Genomic DNA, 24,222 nt, shown 5'->3' with positions numbered 1-24,222 from the left:
AAGTGCACACTCCATCTAGCGGCCTTTCTTTCTCAATTCAATTCAATACGCTTTATTGGCATGAATGTAACAAGGACAATATTGCCAAAGCATCTAGTAATAATGAAAGTATAAGGAAAAGTTACACAACATACAATTATGAAAATAGCAGAAAGCAATTCACTCTTTCTGTGTGTGTGTGTGTGTGTGTGTGTGTGTGTGTGTGTGTGTGTGTGTGTGTGTGTGTGTGTGTGTGTGTGTGTGTGTGTGTGTATTTATGAGAGATGTGAAAGTGTGTGTTGATGTTAAGGGAAGGATTATTATTATTCCAAATTAAATACTAATAATAAAAGTCTTTACAGAATTATAATAACAAAGTATGATAATATGAATCCTTGAAATCATATATATCAATAATGTTATACTAGCTAAATCTAATCAATAAATGATTTACAAATCAAATAATGTACATTAGTCAGGTTTTAATAAACCAGATCAATTATAACCTACTGACCAAGTGGACTGAGATGTACAACAAAAATAAAAAGTCAATATAGAGTTGTGTTTCTCAGCTTCCCCCGGCTGTCCTCTAAGTCTCTTCTTAGGGTCAGAGAATGTTCTCTGTGTTTTAGTTGTTTAGTTGTGTCTCTCTGCTCCTCTGCTGTAGGTGAAAGGCTATCGCGTGTACTACACCATGGATCCGTCCCGGCCGATGAATGAGTGGCAGATCCATAACGTCCAGGACAGCGTGATCACCACCATTCAGAACCTAGTGACCTCGGAGACGTACACCATCCAGGTCCTCGCCTTCACATCTGTAGGGGACGGACCCTTCTCAGACCCCGTCCATGTTAAAGTTATGCCTGGAGGTCAGTGAGTGTGTGTCTGCAAAACATAATCATTGGTAGATGTTTGTGCACGCTGGCGCATGGACAACAGCTAAGTAGTTGTCTTCATTTATTCATGTGCAAGAGGCTAGTGTTTGTTTTTCAGATGTGCACATGCAACAGAGCACAAATGACTCATTATTTGTGTGTGCGCGTGTGTGTGTGCGTGTGTGCGTGTGCGTGTGTGTGTGCGTGTGTGTGTGTGTGTGTGTGTGTGTGTGTGTGCGTGTGTACGTGTGTGTATGTGTGTGTGTGTGTGTGTGTGTGTGTGTGTGTGTGTGCTTACAAAGTAAACTAGCTTATATAGGTGTATGTAAAGTGTGTGAGGCAATCCACTGTGATTTGCTTTGCAAAAAACCTGTCAGGAAATATGAATTCTTTAAAAGGAATAAATTCCACCTGCTGAGACGCAAGTGTGGAGATTTATGAAAAGGAAACATGGATTAACAGCCAAAAATGTCCCTCGTACCTCTGCGCTGGCCGTGTCTCTGTGACAGCTGCTGTGAAGTCGCAGGTTTTATATGATGGGAGGGACAAAGAGATGATTACTCGGATGGTATTACTGATTTTAATTTCTGTGTAGCCTGAGCTCCTGCTACGCCATCAGATGTCTCTAAAAATGTGCCATTTTCCAGCATACAAAAGGAAAGCTGCACAAAAATGTTTAAGGTTTAGAAGATTTATGGGTCAATGGGTTTACATTATGACATTAAGAATTAGTACAAAAATGTTTTATTCCACTTCAAATCAGGTTAAATTGGATCGGTTTCTAAAATGTGATGTTTGTATGTTTGTAATCATTATTTCTGAATTGGATCGGTTTCCAATCTTTGTCATTTCTCCGTGACATTAAGTAATCTGATTCAAGCAACAGTTACAGCTAAAGTAACAAAAAGAAAACGTGCTTAGTAATACATTAATTATAATTCCACACTCAAAAACAAAACTCTGCTCCCACACGGTCCTGTTTGATCAGATTGGATTGACACTGACATTTCCCTGGAAACATAATCCCCATTCCTATATTAATATGTTATTAATTTATACAGTATAGCACTTAGATCGTCTAAACACAGTAAAAACAAGACAGAAAGAAACTATACAATTCAGAATAGAATAATGAGGTTACTAGTCAGATTAAGAATAATACTACCAGGATAATAAAATATTATTAAATGATTTAAATGTAATTAATAAACAGAACAGTAAAATTTGAAAGAATACTTTTAAAAGTTTTTTTTAAAGATGTATTATTTCTAAACTCTTATCGGTGTATGGAAATATTTTACTTATGTGAAATAACCAGTATCGTTCTAACTTTGGCAGATATTATTATTGTAGTAATAATAAAATACGTTTTCAGGACCTTTAAATTACAAAACAAAAATGCACAAGACTGTAGAAGATTACTTTAAATATATACTTATAAAGATAAGGAACTCATGTCTGACTGTTTCGTCCTGTCCCCTTCAGTCCCAGGCCAACCGGGGAAGTTTAAAGTCGGTAAGGTGGCAGACACCAACATTGAGCTGACCTGGGAACCTGCTTACACAAAGGAGGGCATTGTCAACTATGAGCTGCTCTACAAACCTGTCAAGTTTGGCAGCTTGGTAAGACCTCTTACTCTCTTTTTATAAACCTGTCTGCTGAGCGGATTTTACAGAAGGATGAGAGGGCAGATAAAAGAAGGAAGTTTAAAAGATTAACCCCAGCGTCCAGCGCCACTGTGTCTGCTGGTGACAGTCTCATCTCTTTGATGATCTATTTTTCACTCCCCTCATCCCAACCTCTCGTCCTGTCCTCTGCTCCTCTCCCTTCTCTCTCATAGGAGAAGCTGAGCTTCGGGCCGAGGAACTCGTACACAGTGGAGGGTCTGAAAGCCAACACAGAGTACTCCTTCTCCCTGGCCGCCATCTCAAACAAAGGCATCGGAGCTTTCACCAACGAGCTGGTGCAGAGGACGTCACAAGCCAGTATGTCTCAATTTGACTGGGTCCACATGCTGTACCTGCAGGCATATGCAGATGCCACACATTTAAATTGTATTATGTTTCAGTCTTGTACACAAATCTCATGCAAATATTTTGTCCTCTACACACGCACAGGTCAAAGTAGCTCCTGACCCGGTAAAATCTGGGAACCATCTTCACATCTCTCCATCTATCTCGTTTATCAACCCCACCCCACCATCCATCCATCTATGTTTGACTGTGCCTTTCTTCCTCCGCTCAGCCTCTCGCTTTCTTGCACAGCCAAAAACATCATGACGGATGGAGATGGAGCAGCGATTAATGTCTCACTCTTCCTTTTCTTCACCCTCCTTTTCACTTTTTCCACTCTATCAGTGTCTAATGTCTTTGAAAGGACGAAACTGTCTGCCACTTATTGGCTAGCAGCCAGTAGTGAGGAGCATTTAACGATGGTGGTTGGCTTGCTGTGTTGACAGGTAAGTGGTGGCCAGTCTGTATTTTATCCACGCTGAACTTGGATTCTTTCCTTTGTCTCCTTTTCTCAATTTTCTTTTTCTCTGCACAATCACTGATACCCGATAAGAGTCGAATAGGTTTCACTATTTTGCTCTGACATATTGAGTCAGAGTCCTTTCATATCTTCTCACAAGAAGAAAATGCAGAGATAATGGAGAAAACGGTACAAGAGAAAGAATCGATTAAGCAGTGGTCGAGAAAAAAGCAAGTCCTGCAGTTCATGGCGGCGCACTGTATCGCATCAGCGGTAAGTTTTTGTCAAGTATTTACAATCACTTAACAGACACATACTGTGTGTTCACAATCAGAAGCGAGTACAAAATGTGCTAAACATTTTTAGCTGGTCTCCTTTCACTCTTTACTTCCAAAAAGAAAGAGAGACCAAGGTGTTTGTGTGTGTGGGGGGGTCAGGAAAGGGAAGGTGCCAGATAAGCAGACTATTTCATGCAGCAGAATTCATTTCCCAGCGAGGTTATATGCGCTTTGTTATCGCCAAGCTTTGGTGCACATCTAGATTGTCCCCCGAGGCCAACAGAACAGTGGCTGTACGGCTGAGTGGATAGATACTTGAACCTGTCAGCTATGACTATTACACTCCCACACATACACACATGCTATACACTCCCGAGCTCACACACAAGCTGAGACGTCATGTTCCCTGCTGGGTGGTTTTATGTGCTCGCTCTATAAGTAATATTGTATGAGTGATAACTTCAGATCTGTGGTGATGGAGGTGTGTGATTCTTGGCTTTTTCTACTTGTTTGTTACAGTAAATATCCCAGCCTACTTCTGATTCAATTCTTGTCTGCAATTCATCATTCCAGCCTGACTTTCAATATCCGTCTGAGTGCCTTTCTCTCCCGGGCTCCCTGTTCTTTTCTTTTTCTTTTTTAAACCTGCCTCTTAAATCCTTAAATCACTGTGTGAGATCTGTTTTAGTTTGTTTTTTCTTCCCTTTGTGAAGCCCAAAACCTTCCCCTAGTCAGCAGTGAAAGTCTCAAACCACTCTATTATCCCGAGGACTCAAGGATTGTGCCACCATGGGGGGCTGGTGTTATTAAATGTGGTGTATATTTGTATACACATATACAGTATGTGCATATTGTGTATATGTATATATATTATATGTGTCCATGCATCCCGCTTCAGAAAGAAAGACATATATGTTTTTCATTCATAAATCTGGATCTAAATCATCATCAGGTATCGGATGCACATTCTCCTTGGGTATAATTAAGTTGTCCACTCAGGGTCGATACTTGTGTCTCTTGTTTATTTCATTAGGCTCGAAGTCTAACATTATGCTTTTACGTTATGTGGTTGCTATCCCTTTTGTGCCTCACTCGTGTTTGTCCTGGCGTTACACTTTATCTTAGTTTTTATTGTTTCCTTTGTTTTTTATCTTCTATTTCTTGCTTTTTTTCAAGCCCATTCTCTTGGGTCTCTCCTAAACTATTTGCCCTCCTCGCCCCTTGTCCAATCAGAGCCCTCAGCAGCACCTGAGGGTGTGTCCTGCGAGAGGGCCAGCTCCACCTCGCTGAGAGTAAGTTGGAAGCCGCCTCCAATGGAGGGTCAGAATGGCGAGTTGGCAGGTTATAAGCTGAGATACCAGAGAGTTTCTGGGGCAGGAGGCGGAGGTCAGGGCCAGGAGGTGAAGGGGCTTCCTATCCCGGCTCCGCAGGGGCAGACAGTGTTAGAGGGGCTGGAGAAATGGAGTTGGTACAACATCACCATGGCAGCCTTCACTGCAGAGGGGACTGGACCCAACACCCCGGCTGTTAATTGCAGAACTGATGAGGACGGTGAGAGTGAGAGCTATAGATCAGACCTAAACAGTATTGATTGTGTAGTTGATTATTCACTGGCTGGACTGTTGGTCGCTTAATTAATTCTGCATATGTGTGTGTGTGTGTGTGTGTGTGTGTGTGTGTGTGTGTGTGTGTGTGTGTGTGTGTGTGTGTGTGTGTGTGTGTGTGTGTGTGTGTGTGTGTGTGTGTGTGTGTGTGTGTGCTTAGTTCCTGGTGCAGCCCCTCGTCAGGTGGACGTCCAGCCGCTCAACTCCTCAGGCGATCCGAGCCACATGGCGATCGGTGTTGCCACGGTTACGGCAAGGCCAGGTCCGTGGCTACCAGGTGCATTTCAGTCGCACAGAGAGCGGTGAACCACGAAACCTTCCCCGGATCAAAGACCTCTTATTGGATGAGTCCCAGGTGAAGTCATAAGTGAACACTTAAATGATTAAAACTTACCATATCATTAAACATTCTCCCTCACACCTTTTTGTTTTTTGTCCTTTGACTCACTCCTTCTCTCATCTGTCTTGGCTGCCTGCGGGGTGTGTCTCATCTGTGGGATAAGATGGAGGAGGATGACTCGACTCAGTATGTGAGTGCAGACTACTTATCCTCTTCTCATTATGAATGAACGCACTATAAATACATACAGCACAATGCATCCAATACATCACACAGAGACAGTTTGACCACCAGAGATTTGTTTGGCCTTTGATGTGTAACTTGTAGATAATTTTGTACCGATGCATAGCTGTTAAGAATGTAAAGGAAGAGATCTGTGTATTGTCTCTTATAAAAAGGGATGTGTTAGCCGTGTTTGATGGTGATGTTACGTGTTTTCCCCAACAGGAGCTCATTTTAGGAGGTCTGAAAGCAGAGACTTTGTACTCCATCTCAGTGGCAGCGTACACCACCAAAGGGGATGGAGCGCACAGCAAATCCAAGCTGGTACAGACCTTGGGGATTGGTAAGCATATGCCAAGTATACAGTTCAGTGCAATAGATTTAGTCACATACTCAAGAATTGATCTTACAGTAAGCTGCACCAGCAGACAGTAAATAAACAGCCAAATCAATTCTAATTCTTCCACAAAATTTTACATGATATATGTTTTTATATATACATTACGATTGATTTTCTGCTGCCTACGCTATTGTTTGCAGTGCCCGGCCCCCCCTCCCTATGGGTGCGTCCAGGATCTGGTCCATCAGTAGTGGTGCGGTGGGCTCCTCCGGTGGAATGCTCTGAGTCAGGCTCTGATAGCCGGGGGGCCCCAGTGGAAATCCAGGGCTACCGCCTACAGTTTGGCCTGAAGAATACTTCTTTCGACACCACAGTGGATTTAACAAATCGGGAGAAAAACTTCACTGTCAGAAACCTCTCCCCAGGCTCCTCCTACGTCTTTGTCCTCTCCGCAAAGAGCCGAGCAGGCTACGGAGACTTAGTGCAGCAGGAAATAACGGTCCCAATGTTCCCACCTTTGGGATACCCCGAAATACCTGACTTTGTTAATGTCACCTGCTGCTCCCTCCAGTTCTCCTGGCTGCCCCTTTCCCCAGAAGAGTGCAACGGTGTCATCACAGAATACACCTTATCTTACAAAGAGGCTGCAGGCCCCAAACCCTCTGCAGACCCCAACCCGTCAGCCATACCAGCCCCCACTGCTCCCCCATGGTTGATCACTCTACCAGCGAGTGCGTCCAGCTACACCATCCTGGGGCTCAATCACAGCACAGCCTACGAGGTTCAGCTAAGAGCCCACAACAAGGCAGGGCCAGGCCCCTTCAGCCCACCTCTGGTGAGCCGAACCCTGGCCTTTGAAACAGGTAGGGCTGGCCTCATGCCGCTGGAACACCCTTCACCTTCTAAGCACTGGTTCAGCTTCACCTCTCCGCTCCCTTTACTGTGGATTTCACTCCAAACCACTAAACTAAATGAAGTCTGGGCCAGTTCTTACAGGTCAGCCATTTACCTGTGCTCCTCAGAGAGGCTGAGAACAGCAAAATCCAGGGGAACACAACTACTCCCCCCAATCTCCTCCACTCACTCACTTATACATTCATCACCTACCCTTCACCACCAGTGGAAGCAGGCTGAATGTTAATGGATGTTTGCTTCAAGAGCACTGCTTATCACAAACCCTCAGGTAAAAGTCAATACAGGACTTGGATATACAGTATCTAATACGGCAGGTAAGTGTTCAGTCTGAATTCAAGGGAAAACCGGCGTCTGGTGCTGTTTCTGCAGGTAAGCTTCTTTTATCTGATAGACCTCCACTTCCACCTTTTCCAAAGCCTTTGCTGACATGCTGAATTCTAACAAACACAACCTTACACTCTGAGAATGTGGCATGTCACATTCCTGCAGCCGGTCTGACTGTTATTTGTACTTATTACTCTTGCCATCCACTCTCCTCATCACCTGCCCATTCTCCTCACCATCATGTGTTCGTCCCCCAGTAACAAATCTGACTGACAGTGTCTTGCATTTTACAGGTTTGCAGTAGGAAAGCAGAGGAACCGCCGATTTAAAGAAAATGCTTCATGATGAGTGACTTGAGTTTTTTTGTTTCTTTCCCAGATGTGCCGAGGAATTTCTCAGTCAATCTGGCCACTAAGACCAGTGTTCTTCTGACCTGGGAGTTTCCAGAGAGCAGCAACCCCTATCGCTTTACTGTATGTCCATTGGCTCGTCCATGTACATGTGTAGTGATGTCTAATCTGTCTTTTTTTGAGATAATGTACTACAGTCTTTATCCTAAGCTATGTTAGCCAGCTGCTGGTGGTAGCTTCTTATGTACCACAGAGACATGTGAGTGGTATCAATCTTTCATCTAACTCTCTGCAAGATAGGAAATAAGCATATTTACGGTATGGTGTGGGGCAGTGTGACTGCTGATTTCAAAATTATAATAAACCCTCGAAAACTTTAAAGAAGAATGGAAATAAATTCATTTCCAGGATCTAATGATATAAATGTGTTTTTAATTTGTATTTGGGCAGACTACCCTCCAAAGGGAGGTGTTAACACATTTAAGTACAGTATGTAAATAGGCATCTGAGTCTTTTACCTTTTGTTCTAACTTTTTTTTAACTCTCCCATCCTCCAGGTGGAGTATAACCGACAGAAGATGGAAGTGGACGCTCGTCTGAGAAAGGCAGTCATCCCAAACCTCCAGCCTGACACCAGCTACGACTTTAAGATCACTGCTCCAGAGGGCAACATGGGAGGCCTTCGCCACCGGATCTCTGCCAAGACCTCCCCGCCAATCACCATCCGCCGCCCTGAGATTGACCACACCCGTGACACTGAGACCACAGTCACCATAATCCTGCCGTCGCTGGAGAATCGCTCTCCTGTCAAGTAAGATGGAGTTTAAGATGTTGTTACAGTAAAAGTCGCCACGGCTTTCATAGACTGGCTGAACTGAGGTCAGATGATATCTACGGGCGTGGGGCATGATGATAACACTACCTAACTTGACTGACAAGATGTTGAAATTATAGTCTTTAGTGAGACAAATAGGGAAGTAAACATGAACATAGTTAGACGTGTTTGCTGTTGTATCAGTGTTAAGTTGTTTGTCCTCCTCTGCTCCTACAGGAATGTGTATGTTGTTGTGGTTCCGCTGAGGAGAGCCCGCGGCGTCATCAGACACCTCAAGAGCCCAGATGAAATGGACCTAGAGGAGGTGAGAACCACAACAATGACAGCACGCACTGTTGTCTGTGCCTGGGAGGAGGAAAGGATCTATAAACAAACACACACACACACAATCACTTTGCTAAGAACTCCTGGCAACGATTACCCTTTTATAATTCCTCATCAGTGTTTGAACATTAGTCATAGATATTGGAACGTCTCGTTTGTCTTGTTTATGTCTTCCCTCTCTCTGTTTCTCCTCACTCCATCTTTCAGCTGTTAAAAGACATCAGTCAAAAGCAAAGGGATTCTCGGCAGCAGAAGCAGGTGGACCTGCGGCGGGCTTACATCACAGCCCGTTTCACACCTGCCACCCTGCCGGCCTTCTTCACCCTGGGGGACCAGCTGGACTACGGAGGCTTTGAGAACCGAGCTCTAGAGCCGGGGCAGGAGTACGTCTTCTTCATCCTGGCCGAGCTCAACTCCACAACCGGGGTACGAAAGCCACCGTGTCACTTCTCTTTTGTTTCTCTGTTTATAACCACTCCTTCATTCGCCACTGCCTGTGTTTCCCTGCTGCAGGCTGTCACTATACATTCTAATCAATACGGCCTCACTGCTAAAACAATAAAATGCATGTCAGTCAAAGTGTTGTAAGCAAAAGGCAATAACCTTCATGTACTACCATCACCCCTGCTAATAAAGAGTGAGTGTACCTACTGTGACAGGAGAAGAGATATTGCCTTGTGCACTGAACTGGATTGTATATATGTGCATTTGAATTGGAACAGATGTAAATATATGACTTGAATTAGGATAGATTGTAAATTGTATGTGTATATGATGTGTTTTATTACTAACACTTAGCCCAGGGGAGGCTCTTCAAAGGTCCTTCAGAACTAATACAAATGCATTTTATTCAGTTTATTGTAATATAATTACACTAAACAGATATAATGTCTGTAAGCCCAGGTACATTATTTATGAGTCTCAAATACAATGACGTCAGATATAATCTCACAAACATACTACACACGTACATGTAGCACCAGTCGTGCAGCAGTTTGGTCACAGAAAAAGGAATGTCATCTCAATCTTCTGCAATCAAGTGCAACAGCTCTGCGATGAATACAAACGTAGAGAGTTACATGCTGTTGACACTTGGTGAAAGAGCTGTGTGTTGACTCCTTTCAGGCCCATACTGTGTTACTGTGTGTTTCTGATAAATAAATAAGTCCACTGCTAAAGCTGCTATGATGTCGTCAGTTCTCTCTAAAATAGACACAAAATAAAGAAAAACAAGATCCGAGTGTCTTGTTTTCATGACTATGTTTGTTTACAGAAAATGTACGTGGCGAGCCCCTACACAGATCCCGTGATCGCCCCAGATTCAGACCCCCAGCCCCTCGACGCTGGAGATGGTCTGATCTGGGTGGTTGGACCCGTCCTGGCTGTGGTCTTCATCATCTGCATCGTCATCGCTATCCTCCTTTACAAAAAGTGAGTGGGACAGCTTTGATTATGACTCTGAAAGGATATGTTCTTAATGTCAGTAAAACCCGTGAAAAAAGACTTATAATTCTTCTTAATATTTCTCAATATGTTTTGAATTCTCTAAGTGAGTAATCCCCAAGCCCCTGTTTATCCTTACTGATGATATAAGTCTTTAAAAGTGGTTCACAAATGGATAATAATGTCCTAAAACACATGGTCACAGTAGGTTTTAGAAAATGTTTTTCCATTTGGAGTAAATTGTTTGGTGTATGAGGGACTCACTCACAGTAAACTACAGTGTACATGTTTATGATAATGAGGGAGCATGTCACTCATGCTACTGTGTGGCTCATTGATGTGTTTTGTTTTTAATAGTTTTTGGGAAACAATGGAGCTCTATGGATAAGTTATATCAGGCGTTGGCTACACAAATACTTGTTAGTACTGTAGGACCAATTAATTGTTAGGTTTCTTCTTTGCGGAATTTGTAGACAATAACAAAAACATTGAATATGTCCAGCTTTATTCTTTAACGATACATTAAGCCTCTGTCTTGCATCCTCTGTGCTCACATTCTGCAAGCGGCTCCCACTGATGTTTCTTGTGCCGGGATTGTTTAATGTTCGACCATCCTCCCACAAATGCTCAACTTTCAGCCGGATATTCATCAAATTTGTTCCAATTACTAAGTTTGTTCTCCCCTCAGACAGCTATGAAACAGTCTGACCCCGCTATAGGCCTGTGATATCTGCTGCAAGCCATCAAGCTTTTGAATACTAATGGAAAATATTGATTTTCCTCTCTAACAATCTGTCTGTTTCCTTCCTTTTCTTCCTCTAATTATTCCTTGCTCCTGTTTCACTGGAAGCAGCAAACCTGACAGGTAAGATTAAACCAATGTCAAGCTCTTTGTTCATTTTAACCCACAGCAATTACATGATACCAGATGCTGTACAGGGAACTTGTACAAAGCCGTAAAACACCAGTTCTATTAATGCACTATTTACTCGATTCAAGTAGCCATGTGAATAATGTGTCACGACTGAGTTAGGTTTTTTCCTCACTGGTTGTTTGCATCTGCTAATTGCTCTTTTGGCTTACTGCTATTTGAGCAGCAAGCGCAAGGACTCTGAACCCGGAACAAAAAGCCTTTTGAGCAACGCAGAGATGATGGCCCATCACCCAACAGACCCTGTGGAGATGAGACGCATTAACTTCCAGACTCCTGGTATGAAGCATGCACCCAAACACACACTTAGTATTTGCATACTAAAGTGTACTTCCAATCGCTCATCATTTGATGATGAAATATTCATGCGACTAATTTTAACTTTGGTAAGATTATGCAGACAAGATTGTGAAAGTACTCCTCTGCATCACAACCAACCTGGCGGCATCAAGTCATTTCTGAGATCAAAATGGCCGCTGCCCAGGTAGTACAGTCGATGCTTAGTCACGGCTGAGTCACAACGGTGTGACAAAATCTGATCATCTCCACTCGCCCACAATCCACATGCCCTTCTGTAGATGGCACATCAGAACAGAGAAATCTGTCCTATCACTCCCGAATCTTTCTGAGTTTAACGGTCAAAATGATGTATCAAAAGGTCACTTGTGGGTTAACTGTGATAATTCATAAAGGAATTAATTCTGCTCTCACTGGCATAACCAACCACAACCCCGCTGTGAAGTAACTACAGGCATTTTGCCGCTCCCTACCCCCTGCAGAGCAAGATCTAACAAAACAGCTGCTTTGGTCGTGGCACCAGGCCGGTGATGCTTCGATTTCTCTTCTTCCATTAAATTAGCATCCAAAAGCACATGGCCTCGAGGATTTGAATGAGTGTATTCTCTATATTTTCATGGGTGCAGTTTATAAATGTCTCACATAGGTCCTTGCTGAAAAGGAGGCAAGAAGAAGAAAGGTTTAGTCGTTAACCTGCCAAGATATATAAAGTCAAATGATACCGCTATTTATTTAATCCACATATAAAGGTAAGGTTTTTTTTACGTGTTGGTGGGAAGCAAAGTAAAACCCACAGAACAAAGCACTTCTGCTCGTCTCTTCTATCGTATGATTTTTTTAGTCTCATGTGGCAGCAATACTGAAGCTCCCACTTCTCCTCTCCTGAGATGTGTGCTTTTGAGATGCTCTGCAAAGATTACATTTGTTTCCAACTCAACCAGCTGGTGCTATCCGAGGTCATTTTGTCGTGACGGTAGCGTTTTGTCGTGATTACCTGTGGGTGCTGCAGTGGCAGGCTGAAGCAGAAAATAACAGTTGATACTGTATGAGCCTGTTTGATAGCTGTAGCAACATGAATTAAATGCTCTTCATAGTGCATCTACATGCATTACTATTCAAGAAACATGGAGAATGCATTCTGACTTCAATGGATTGTGTTCATTGTGTACAAAGCAGTGTTTCTTTGATTTATTCTTGTAACTATTTTCCTTTTGAATGGACAATGGATCGCAATAACTTCTCTTTTTGCACTCCAACTGTGAACAGAAATGAGGCATAGGTTGTTGCCTTTGTGTGTGTGCGTGGGTGTGCGTGCGTGCAACCCTCCTAATTAGTGTTCTGTCTGTCTTTGTTTTCTCTGACTCGTTGCTCCTCTGATCACAGAGAAAGCAATTTATCAAAGAAAAACAATTTACAAACAAACAAGACTCGCCTGACTTTGTCCTCGCACATGGATCAAAATTGATTTTCTGCCTCAGCGTGTTCTTTAATGATATGTGATGTTCTCTGATTGTATAATTATCTTCTCTTCTTTGCATATGAGTGATGTTGACCCGCAGTAGTTTAGGTTAGTCAGCTGAAGTCTGCGTCACCTCTGACACTTGTTGTCACGCAGGAATGATGAGCCATCCTACCATCCCCATCAGCGAGCTGGCTGAGCACATAGAGGTGCTGAAAGCAAACGACAACCTGCGACTCTCCCAGGAGTACGAGGTTAGAAATACTTCATTATTCCATATGAATAAATAGATAACATCCTTATTGTTTGGAGATGTTAAGCCTGTTAAGTCTTCGCTTCATAAAGCAAATCTTATTTAACATTTGTATCTCTGCGTGCAGATTGTATGTTCATGATTTATTCAGCGCTGCAATTCGTTGCTGTAACTTGTCTACATCACAGAGCACTCTCTTTCTATTATCCTCGGGTGCATTACTAAATATGCCACTCTGTTAATGTGCGTGTGTGTTTGCTGCTTTTTCCTAGTCCATCGACCCGAGTCAGCAGTTCACCTGGGAGCATTCAAACCTGGAGGTCAACAAGCCCAAAAACCGCTATGCTAACGTCATCGCGTACGACCACACCAGAGTCATCCTGGCTCCCATAGAAGGTGAGGAGTAGCTAGAAAAGACCAGCAAGTTAAAGAATATGTTTTAAAATACTAAAGGAAGAGGTTGAGCGTATTCAAGTACAGGGGGGTGAACACAAATACAGGGGGGAGGCAAAGGGGGAGAGCTGCGTGATGGATGAAATCTGAAAGTGCAAACACTGCTCAAGACTGGCTGTGTGCAGTGGCATGAGACTGACAAACAGCGCGAGTGCATTCAAGTGCAGCCAGCACTCCTCCAGAACAAGAAAGGGGAGAATGGATTTGATCTGCAGCTCATGAATTTACACCGACAGAGTCTCGTTTGTTTGTTGTCATCCGCTAGTCACCTAGCTGCCGTCTGTTGGAAGCCGCGGCTGCCAGATACAAACACGTTTTTTAGACTGTTTGATGTCATACATGCAGGTTAATTTATTGTGTCGCTTATGCAGATTGTAGTTTAGCAGGAGCCTCACAAGTGTCTCGTTTGCACAGGTATCCAGGGGAGCGACTACATTAACGCCAACTACATTGATGGCTACAGGAAGCAAAATGCCTACATCGCTACCCAGGGGCCGCTGGCGGAGACGTTCGGGGACTTTTGGAGGAAGGTGTGGGAGCAGAGGGCCGCCTCTGTGGTCATGATGACGCGCCTTGAGGAGAAGTCACGGGTAGAGATTCCATCCTTCACACGCTGACCTCCAATATATGTCTTAAATGACCTGCAATTTATAGCTCGAGAAGCTGTTTGCTTCACAAATGGGATGAAACTGAAGGCCAATGTTGCTTTAGTTCGGTCTGAAAACTGTAATAGTTGTGGTAATGGTGATGATGCTTTTCCTTTATCCGTGTAGATAAAGTGTGACCAGTACTGGCCGAGTCGTGGCACAGAGACATACGGGATGATCCAGGTCACCCTGCTGGACACGATGGAGCTGGCCACCTTCTGTGTCCGCACCCTTTCCCTGCACAAGGTAAACTATTTCCCTCTTTTCCCGCCACCCTTTGACTCACCGCTCTTCCCTTTCCACTAGTAATGACTGTCATTGAAAACAGCTTTGATCTCTTGAGTTGACAGTTAGGAACCAGGAGTAATCACAAATGTCCACTGTCATTGAACGAGTATCGCATGTGGACACACGGAGGGGCTTCATGGAGTGTTCAAACCAGGCCAGCCTCCCTGTGTCAGGCGCTGAGATTTGATCACTGTTGGAAGCAGAGCACTTTGCTATAGCACAGGGCTAATCTAGGACCGCCAGACTAGTGTGTCTCTGTGGCCTACTTACAACTGCAGAAACTAGGCCAACTGTAGCTTCCAAGTGTGGCACCACTTCTCCAAATGTTTGTTGATGTGTTGTGAAATGTCAAGTTAGGAAATCCGTCATAAAGTAGAAAATAATGCACTTGCAATATTCAGCAATGCTAGTATTATTCCTGTGTAGATTATGCACAATGAAAGAATATTCAGGGTCTTTATGTGATCTAAAGTTATTCCTTTAATATATACAGTATGTATAGGAATGAATATTTTTACATTAATTAAAAGCTTCTTGGACATTCTGTATGAAGAAAGTTAGTCACTTTCGTTTAGTTTAGTGTATTACTTTGTTAGATAGGGACAGTGCATATAAATAACATTTCTGAAAATATGCCAGAATTAGCCAGAAAGGCTCATTTCTATCTGTAGTCCCCGGGCAGGCAATCGTTAAAAGCACAGACGTTAGGAATAAAAAGCATAAAAAATATCAAGCACAGTCGTGGCTTGTGTGCCTGGCAATAACTACAGTAGGATGGAATCATGATTACAGGAGATATATCTGAGAGACTGCACTCAAGCAAATTGGAAATATGTCATTTCCATTTAATTATTTCATAGGTTTTATGGCTTACACATGCACAGACACATCGCCATGTACAGACAATTAGGACTTCAGTGACCGTAAAGCCAATTTATTTTGCTTGTATCAGAGTGGCAGCAGTGAACGACGAGAGGTGCGTCAGTTCCAGTTTACATCCTGGCCCGATCACGGTGTGCCAGAGTATCCCACCCCCTTCCTCAACTTCCTCCGCAGGGTCAAAGCCTGCAACCCTCCTGATGCCGGACCTATCATCGCTCACTGCAGGTACAGCACACAAAGTTTATGTTAAAGGGTTTAATTAACACGCTCATTTGCTTTTCTCGCCGACAGTTAAATGAGAAGATCGATACAACTATTACGTCTGGGACTGTAATCAACCTTCTCATCTAACTGTTGGCTGATAAGACCATTTCCCACAATGTTGAACTATTACTTTAAATGAAATCAAAACATCCCTACTAGTCAACACTTATTCCTCTCCCTCTATCAGTGCTGGCGTTGGTCGAACCGGTTGTTTTATTGTCATCGATGCCATGCTGGAGCGCATTCGACACGAGCGCACTGTGGACATCTACGGTCACGTGACCCTGATGCGCTCACAGAGGAACTACATGGTGCAGACGGAGGACCAATACAGTTTTATCCACGAGGCCCTGCTGGAGGCTGTGGCCTGCGGGAACACTGAGGTGGCCGCCAGGAGTCTTTACTCTTACATGCAGAAGCTGTCCAAGGTGGAGCCTGGAGAGCACATCACCGGCATGGAGCTGGAGTTCAAGGTAGGGGAGAGGGGAGGGGCATGGGGGGTTAATATATGCTGCCTCGCGTACAAAATGGCATTCTAAATACAGAGATTTAGTTTGAGAAGAAGAATAGGATAGTGGTTCCAAACATTTTGTGGCTCCTTAAAACAAAGCCATGTCTACTTAGAATCCCTTGTTACACTTTGTAAGAGTCTATGAGAGCACGAGATTGATTTTACCTTCTAAAATTATTTCACTTGAATAATATTTAGAGCCTTAAAGATGTAAACCTGACAATAGAAAAGTAAAAATATAAAGAAACTGTACTTTTTCTACCTTCCTGCCTTGTCACTTCCCAAATGTGTTAACTAACTAGGATATAAATCCTGAATAATGCTGCACTCTGTTTTGGTTTTCTAGATATTATACTTTAAAATTAAAACAAAAACATCTTCACACATTTTACATTGTCTCTGTCCATGCAGCGGCTGGCTAACACCAAAGCCCACACGTCCCGGTTTGTGACAGCCAACCTGCCTTGCAACAAATTCAAGAACAGACTGGTCAACATCATGCCCTATGAAACCACCCGCGTCTGTCTCCAGCCAATCAGAGGCCTGGAGGGCTCCGACTACATCAACGCCAGTTACATAGATGGATACAGGTATGTTTTTGTCATGAAAACATTAATGTGACCTGATTCCCTCGTCCTCTTATGATGGCTTGATGAGTGAATAGATTGGATGTGTTTTCAGCACAGTGCTCCTCCCTGTCACGTCCTGTCTGCAGTTACCGTATACATGTCCTATCTATTTGTCTCGCTGCACGGCACTCGCTTCGGTCACAGTGCTTCTGATGATTCAAGCATTTAAAGTGGTTGTACACACATGTTTTGAATGTTCCTTTTCTTGCCTGAAGCTTGACCCCCTTTTCAGTCTGATGCTTGACTGAGGGAGAAACAAGGAGAATGAAGGGAGGGGTGGCTTCTTAGTGTGTGTGTCTGTGTGTCTGTGTGTCTGTGTCTGTGTGTTTAGTTTATTATAGGATCCCCGTTGGCTGGGCCCTAAAGCACAGCTAGTCTTCCTGGGATGCAGATTTAAACACTACAGTCAACTCAATCGGCAAACATAAGACGTATATTAGAACATAAAATGAATATTTATGAATAACAACGTACACTGATGACTTTCTCAACATAGGTCCCAGCAGAAACAAATCCCCATATGCATACCATCCTACAAATATGGTGTTTCAAGGCATCACAATTGCTTTTTAAACATTGATTTCTGTGTTAATTGAGTCAATAACAGTGGTAAACAATTCCATGTTTTCATCGCTCTATACGACTGTGCATTTGCCTTCGGGAGTGAAAACCGGCCTGTCTGGTGGCATATGTATATTACTCTCAATTGTGTTTTGATTGTACTGACATAATGGAATTTTGGATTGTAAAACTTTTACATTTTGATCGTAGAAAAGCAGCAATCATCCTGTCTTAAGTTAAGATCTTTGTGCTGTGTGGACTCTGCAGAGCCAGGTGTGCCGCTTTGTTCTGTTCTAGCTGAAGCTTAATTCTTTTTTTGTGGCATTTGTGTGTTTGTAGGCAGCAGAGAGGCTACATTGCCACTCAGGGGCCACTGGCTGAAACTACGGAGGATTTCTGGAGGATGCTGTGGGAACACAACTCCACTATAGTGGTCATGCTCACTAAACTGAGAGAAATGGGACGGGTAGGGGTAAATTAGATGCACACACACAAAGAAATAACAAGAAATAACAGCAGATTTCAGCCCTATACACAATGTCACATTTCTTTTGTGTTCTGCTCTCTCAGGAGAAGTGTCACCAGTACTGGCCTGCAGAGCGCTCAGCCAGATACCAATACTTTGTGGTGGACCCCATGGCTGAGTACAACATGCCTCAGTACATCCTCCGAGAGTTCAAAGTTACGGATGCCAGGGTGAGTTTATGTTCTCCTGTATGTTGCATTCAAACAGCAGTGTAACATTACACTCCTTGACTCTTCTGCCCTTTTTCCAATACATGAGTGCTGTTGGAAAGCAGCGATGCAAAGCATGTCCTATCGACCTGTAGTGTGTGTTGGTTAGTGTGCGTTTTGTATGTGAATGCGTGTAACACACAACAGGTTAGCTCTATCTGCAAGTAGTCCCCTAGATTACTCATTCAGCCATGCTGTCTCCAGATCACCTTGAGAGTGTGTGTGTGTGTGTGTGTGTGTGTGTGTGTGTGTGTGTGTGTGTGTGTGTGTGTGTGTGTGTGTGTGTGTGTGTCCTCTCATGCACATATCAGCCAATCATAGATAACTCCGGTTAAGCCTGTCCTGCACTGACGCCACATCGACAGATGCTCTATTGATCTCCATTAAAAGGGGAGTCAGAAAGACTGAGCAGAAGAGAAAAGATGTAATTGCCTACTGAGTGGCCAACAATAGCAGACGTTCAGACGTTATAGCTCAAAGTAAACCACAGCCACTGATCTCGGGTCAGATAACAGGAATCATTAGAAGGGGAAAAAAGGATATTGCCTGGCAGAGTTTCACTCTTCAGTCAATACACCAAGAAGAGGCTCTCTAAATAGTCTTTTTGAAATAATCACCACACACAAACAATAACTATACCTTTCACGGATAAACATCTTGATACAGGTTGAAAAGACATCAGATACACTCTCATATCAACTCAGCCCGAGGGTTTTCAGCGCAATCGTTCCTCACTCATCATTTCCTCACTCTTTCAGGATGGCCAATCACGGACCGTGCGTCAGTTCCAGTTCACTGATTGGCCAGAGCAAGGTGTGCCCAAATCTGGGGAGGGCTTCATCGATTTCATTGGCCAAGTGCACAAAACCAAGGAGCAGTTTGGCCAGGATGGACCAATCAGCGTTCACTGCAGGTAATAGTGGGGATCGTCTTAGCAGCTCATGATAAAACCATTCATTGTTAATTAAAAGTGCATCTAACTGCATAATAACTGCAGTAGGTGGGTCAGAATGTAGCACGTTGAGCTCTGACACTTTGTAAACTATGGTCAAATGTTTCCCTTTATGGCTGTAGTGCTGGCGTGGGGCGGACAGGTGTCTTCATCACTCTGAGTATTGTCCTGGAGAGGATGCGTTACGAAGGGGCGGTGGACATCTTCCAGACTGTCAAAATGCTGCGCACACAGAGACCAGCCATGGTGCAGACTGAGGTAAACACTGAACAGGATGTGGGACTTAGTGATTCATTAAGCAGGGCAGAGACAGGAGCAAGTAAAGCATTGATATAGCAGTTGTTGGTACTGCTTAAAGCAATAATTGTATCAATCCGGTAATATCATTTTTACTGTTTATATTTTGCTTATCAAGGATATTTGAACCGTTTTGATCTCTTCAGAAAGGCTTGTCTATAAAAGCTCAACCTGTCTTACACACTGATGACTTTTGTTTGTATAATGAGGAGGCTACTGAAGTAAACATACCTTCTGTCTTCAATAAATCACATCATCCCTGATGTACCACCGAAAACACTTTAAAAACATAGATTAATATATTTGGCCATCTGTATGATGTGTGTACTTATATTTCAAAATACTATATGTGCTCATTTTTTTGGATGGATTTTAGTAAAGCCTCTGTTGCAATACTATTGTTGTGATTCTAGTTTAAACTGGAGCCTGTTCCTGTTTATATCTCTCTGTATCCTCTGTTTGTCACACAGGATGAGTACCAGTTCTGCTACCAGGCTGCTCTGGAGTACCTGGGTAGCTTTGACCACTATGCAACGTAAGTGAAGAGACAACCACCCATCCATCTTTCTGCTTCGAGGTCCACAAACAAACCGACGAGTGAAACAAGAGAAAGACGGCCTGAAATAACGTGAACATTGAACCTTTTTCTGGGAGCAACACTCAAAGATGAATTCTACACCAACAAGGACAAAAAGCAACAACAAAAACAACAACAACAAATCTGTGTCTAACAGCACCCACACTGTGTGGAGACTATCTATGTGTAATCCATATACTTACCTCAGTGTTCCAGTGTGAAGGACGTATAATACATGTGTGTTGTGGTCAGCTATCTCCAATATGAACCAGTGAAATACAAACGGCTTCTGAACAGGAATTACAATACTATATGTGTATTAAAAAAAGAAAAAAGAGAAAAAGAAAAAAACACAAAGAGCCTGGATATTTGCTGCACCCTATATGGGCTTTTTATCCTCAACTTTGTATCTATTGGTTTGGTGTACTAAGGGGTTACAAAGTGCAAAGGTGAACATTTCTATGTGTCTGTGAGTCTATTTCAAAGGTGTCTACTGCTGCCACAGGTAGCTCTGGTTATAGGTTATAGTTTAAAGCAGATGACGGTAGAGACTCAACACCCCGAGAACTGTTGGAGAAGCATGTGGATGCTCATTTACCCGACGTACAGTGCCAAGAGAAACCAATGCATCGTGAACATGAACTGTGGCCCTACAAGGAGAGATGGCTCCCTCCTCCAGCGTAACAAAAAGTCAGACTAGAGACCGCTCTTACACACGCTGGCCAAGGATCAGTTCACGCTCGCTCTCCAATTGTGTCCTCGCTGAGTAACAGCCGACCTCAGAACATTGATTAGAGCCCGTCATATCCTCAACTTGGGCTGAGATTTGTAGTCCAGTGCATTCTTCGTCAAACAAAGCTTGCTTGCTATTTGCTGTAGTCCTTGTTCATCCTCCAGCTCATCTCCTCTTGAAGTCAGCCCCATTGTGTCAGCTCAGCAGCGGCTCATTGAAAGAGATGCTAATGAAAGCTTCAATCCCGTTAAAGCGGCTCACATCCCATTTCTGCTGACATGATTTTTGTGTGTTTTTACTGTACGTCTTTGCCTTACGCTGACTTCTTTCTTGTGTTTAAACATGCTGCTTAATGTTCATGTATTGTGTGCTAAACCTTTATTGTCATACAGTATCTTAAATCGAGGATGAAAGTTGTTTCCTAATCATCTTAGTCCTCTGAAGCTTACCTACTTGAATTGCACGACTTTGCAGTTAAATCAGTCTGGTGTTTTACTATTTAACGCTACTGACGGTGAAACATAATGAGAGAAATCCAAAAGAACATTCAGCGCGGTGGTGAATTGCTCACTTTCAACAGTCCTCTCCCCTCACCCACCTCCATATAAACTCCATTTAAATTCTCTCTGTTCCTAAACCACACTGTACAGAACATCCCAACTTAACCAAATGATGTTTTCCCTCTCCGTCTGCTCCAGTAGAACTGCACAAGTCCGTGATATCGATATATATCTTTTCTTGATTTGACATATAATCATAATTTGTGCCACGTGGTGATTGAAGAGCACAGAGATGTTCCGGTGAATCAGACATTTCGGTTTCACAGATTTTGTACATACAGTCTATCATTGGAGTCCTATACAGTACAGTTACATGCGTCTGAGCACAAGATATAACGTGGGATTGGATGTGATGTAGTTCTTATTGTCGCAAAAAAAAGCCTTATTGTTATTGTTCACTTTGTCATATTTATTTCATATGATTTTTTAAGATATTTATTATTCTATTTTGTTACTTTTTATGTTTGTTTTGAATCTATTTATTTGGGATTATCTACCAACTATAACCAATAAGATGTTGTTTACCTGTTTCTTTGGCGAGCCGATGTTAAAGTATGATATTGTCATGTTTGTTTTTTTATTTTTAATGGTCAGTTTTGGTGCTTTTTTATTTGCTTTATTATGATAAAGTATGCCCTCTGTGTAGGGTGCTATTTGATACTGATTACTGATGTCCAACTAGTTAGCTAGAGATGTACATTAGAGGCGACCTAGTTTTAAGTTTACAGTGATGCCCTTTTGATGCCCTCCCACACTCGACCTCCACAGCAACAGCAGTGGTGTGATCGATTACAGCAACAGAGGTATGGTCCGCCCCACCGTGATAGGTTTAAGGGCATCAGAGAAATTAGATTTATAGAGCAGATTTGTTGGCGAAAACCTCGAACAAGCTGTTGGTATTTAGTTTGCTGGAAAGCACATGGTAGCAAGTGTATTTTTGACAGAGAATGGGTTAAGAAGCTACACGCACCCTCAAAAGTTAATGTTTATATCTGAAAGGATTCTGATATGAAATTAAATGTGGGGTCCAGAAGTCTTGACAGTGTGTGACATATATAAAATATGTTATTCCTTCAATTTCTAATGATTATTGTGTCAAGAGAAATGTAAATTCACACACATGAAACATTGTATGACATGTGTTGAGGGCCAGCTCTGATGACGCCCCCCCCCCCACCCTCCCTCACTTATGTACCTGTTCTTTCCTTTCAAACCATGGATGTAGATATTGTATCTTGACTTTGTATTAAAAGCAGGATGATTGGATATACAGCACATATGAGCTGCTTGATTCTTGTGTTTCTTTCTGACTTATTGTTGTTTTGCACGTCTCGCCCACTAGATGGGACCAAAGTGACTCTGAACTGAAATGCACTCCTGTCAGCTTTTACTAAATACATTTGTAACATAAAAAGTGTTTTGAAATGTGGGTTATTTTCATGCAACCAGAGCGTACAAAAAAAAGTGTTCTGTTGGTTTGGAGACACAGAATTAGTTTGCATCCAGTTCTGCAGTAACTCCATCTTATTACGTATACAGACCATAGATACAGGTTAGACAGAGGTATCCACCCTCTCATCTAATTTATGGCAAGAGATTAAATGAGCATATTTTCCAAAAAGTTCCACTCATTAGTTTTAGGTTTTAGTTTTTGGAGCTTTGACCCACATAAGAACTTTTAAATCAAATTTAGCAAGTTTACACAAACAGGAACCAGGAAAGACTGACGGTACTTTCCTATCTTCAATGAACAATAGAAGGTATTTCCAAACATCTCCTATTTTATTTTTCTCTTCCCATTCTTTGAATTTGTAACATTCTTAGACAACTAGTGTAATGCTTACAATGAAGAGGAATGTCCTCGTATCATAGTGTGTTGTTATTACAGCCGGACACATACACGTGCATGAGGAGATGTCATCAGCTGTAATTCACTAATCATGAAACTCACACTGGTTAGATCTAATCTCAGAACAGCTACAGCTCTACATATTTTCCACTTTTCAGTACCTCGTGCAAACTGTCCTTTGTCTGTGAAAAGTTCCCATACAGCAGCATCACCATTGTTTCTGAATATCTGTCTGATATATGGAGTGTGATTGGCAAACCATTTGACCTGCTACTTCCTCAAAACCTCAGAAAGCCAACTGCTAATTTGTTTTCCAAGTGAAAAGAGGAAATGAAAAGAAAGTTTGCTGTTGTTATGTCAATCACAAGACAATTAATTGATGGTTATTTGAATGCTTTCATGACTCTAACCTTTAGTTTCCTTCTAAATATGTGTTGAGAAAGACCTGGTAACTCTACACCTGTAAGGAAACGTTAGTTTTTATGCAGCTTTACTGTTTAGTTTTCCCAAAGACAAGACAAGACAAGTCAAGGTGACTCTGAACTGCTAATGTTCAAAGCAAACTGAGCACAGCAGACAATGTTTATCTGAAATGCTGGCATCACTGTGGGTTGTGCAACACAGTACGTGCCTTATGTGAAGTTAAATGCATCCATGCAATTCAATACAAAAATCAACACCGGAGAACTGACAATCCTTCTGCAGGGATATTACATGAAGCTGTACAATCTTTCAGAATACTTTCAAATGAATACGTTTCTAAATTACACCAGTAGAACCTGAAAAGGCGGTGCATATCTTCCCGTGGCTCATACGTCTGTGACAATGTAATGTTTGAACTAAAACTATCATTATTGTGGCCAGTACCACCCTTTGAAAACGCTAAACTCATCACCAATTGGCAACAGTACTTTCATTTCAAAGCAGAGTACATGGACAAAGGTCAGCACAGCGCTTTGAGCTGCATACAGAGGCAAAGGTGAAGGAGAGGTGAGGGTGGGAGAATGAAGAGCGCTATCAGTCCAGCTGCTCAGTGCCGGCAG

At 42.6% G+C, this 24,222-nt stretch overlaps 1 protein-coding gene across 1 annotated transcript in view; it reads left to right on the top strand.

Annotated features, from left to right (window-relative positions):
- The window catches only part of LOC115022063 (receptor-type tyrosine-protein phosphatase S-like), a 68,188-nt gene extending 45,576 nt beyond the window's left edge, over positions 1–22,612 (top strand). Inside the window, 22 exon segments of the mRNA XM_029452886.1 lie at positions 647–848; positions 2,340–2,476; positions 2,695–2,839; positions 7,728–7,822; positions 8,257–8,510; positions 8,751–8,838; positions 9,066–9,284; positions 10,132–10,289; positions 11,155–11,166; positions 11,399–11,511; positions 13,145–13,242; positions 13,514–13,637; positions 14,109–14,284; positions 14,468–14,587; positions 15,582–15,736; positions 15,963–16,248; positions 16,698–16,876; positions 17,816–17,942; positions 18,047–18,172; positions 18,970–19,124; positions 19,286–19,421; positions 19,931–22,612. Of these exon segments, the coding sequence (XP_029308746.1) occupies positions 647–848; positions 2,340–2,476; positions 2,695–2,839; positions 7,728–7,822; positions 8,257–8,510; positions 8,751–8,838; positions 9,066–9,284; positions 10,132–10,289; positions 11,155–11,166; positions 11,399–11,511; positions 13,145–13,242; positions 13,514–13,637; positions 14,109–14,284; positions 14,468–14,587; positions 15,582–15,736; positions 15,963–16,248; positions 16,698–16,876; positions 17,816–17,942; positions 18,047–18,172; positions 18,970–19,124; positions 19,286–19,421; positions 19,931–19,999 (3,174 nt within the window). The 3' untranslated portion in view covers positions 20,000–22,612.
- Positions 22,613–24,222: the final 1,610 nt, after the last annotated feature.

The sequence above is a fragment of the Cottoperca gobio genome, chromosome 17 (genome assembly GCF_900634415.1).
Source record: "Cottoperca gobio chromosome 17, fCotGob3.1, whole genome shotgun sequence".
NCBI lineage: Eukaryota > Metazoa > Chordata > Actinopteri > Perciformes > Bovichtidae > Cottoperca > Cottoperca gobio.
The sequence above is the reverse complement of the archived record's forward strand: the minus strand, read 5'-3'. Positions and strand labels throughout refer to the sequence as shown.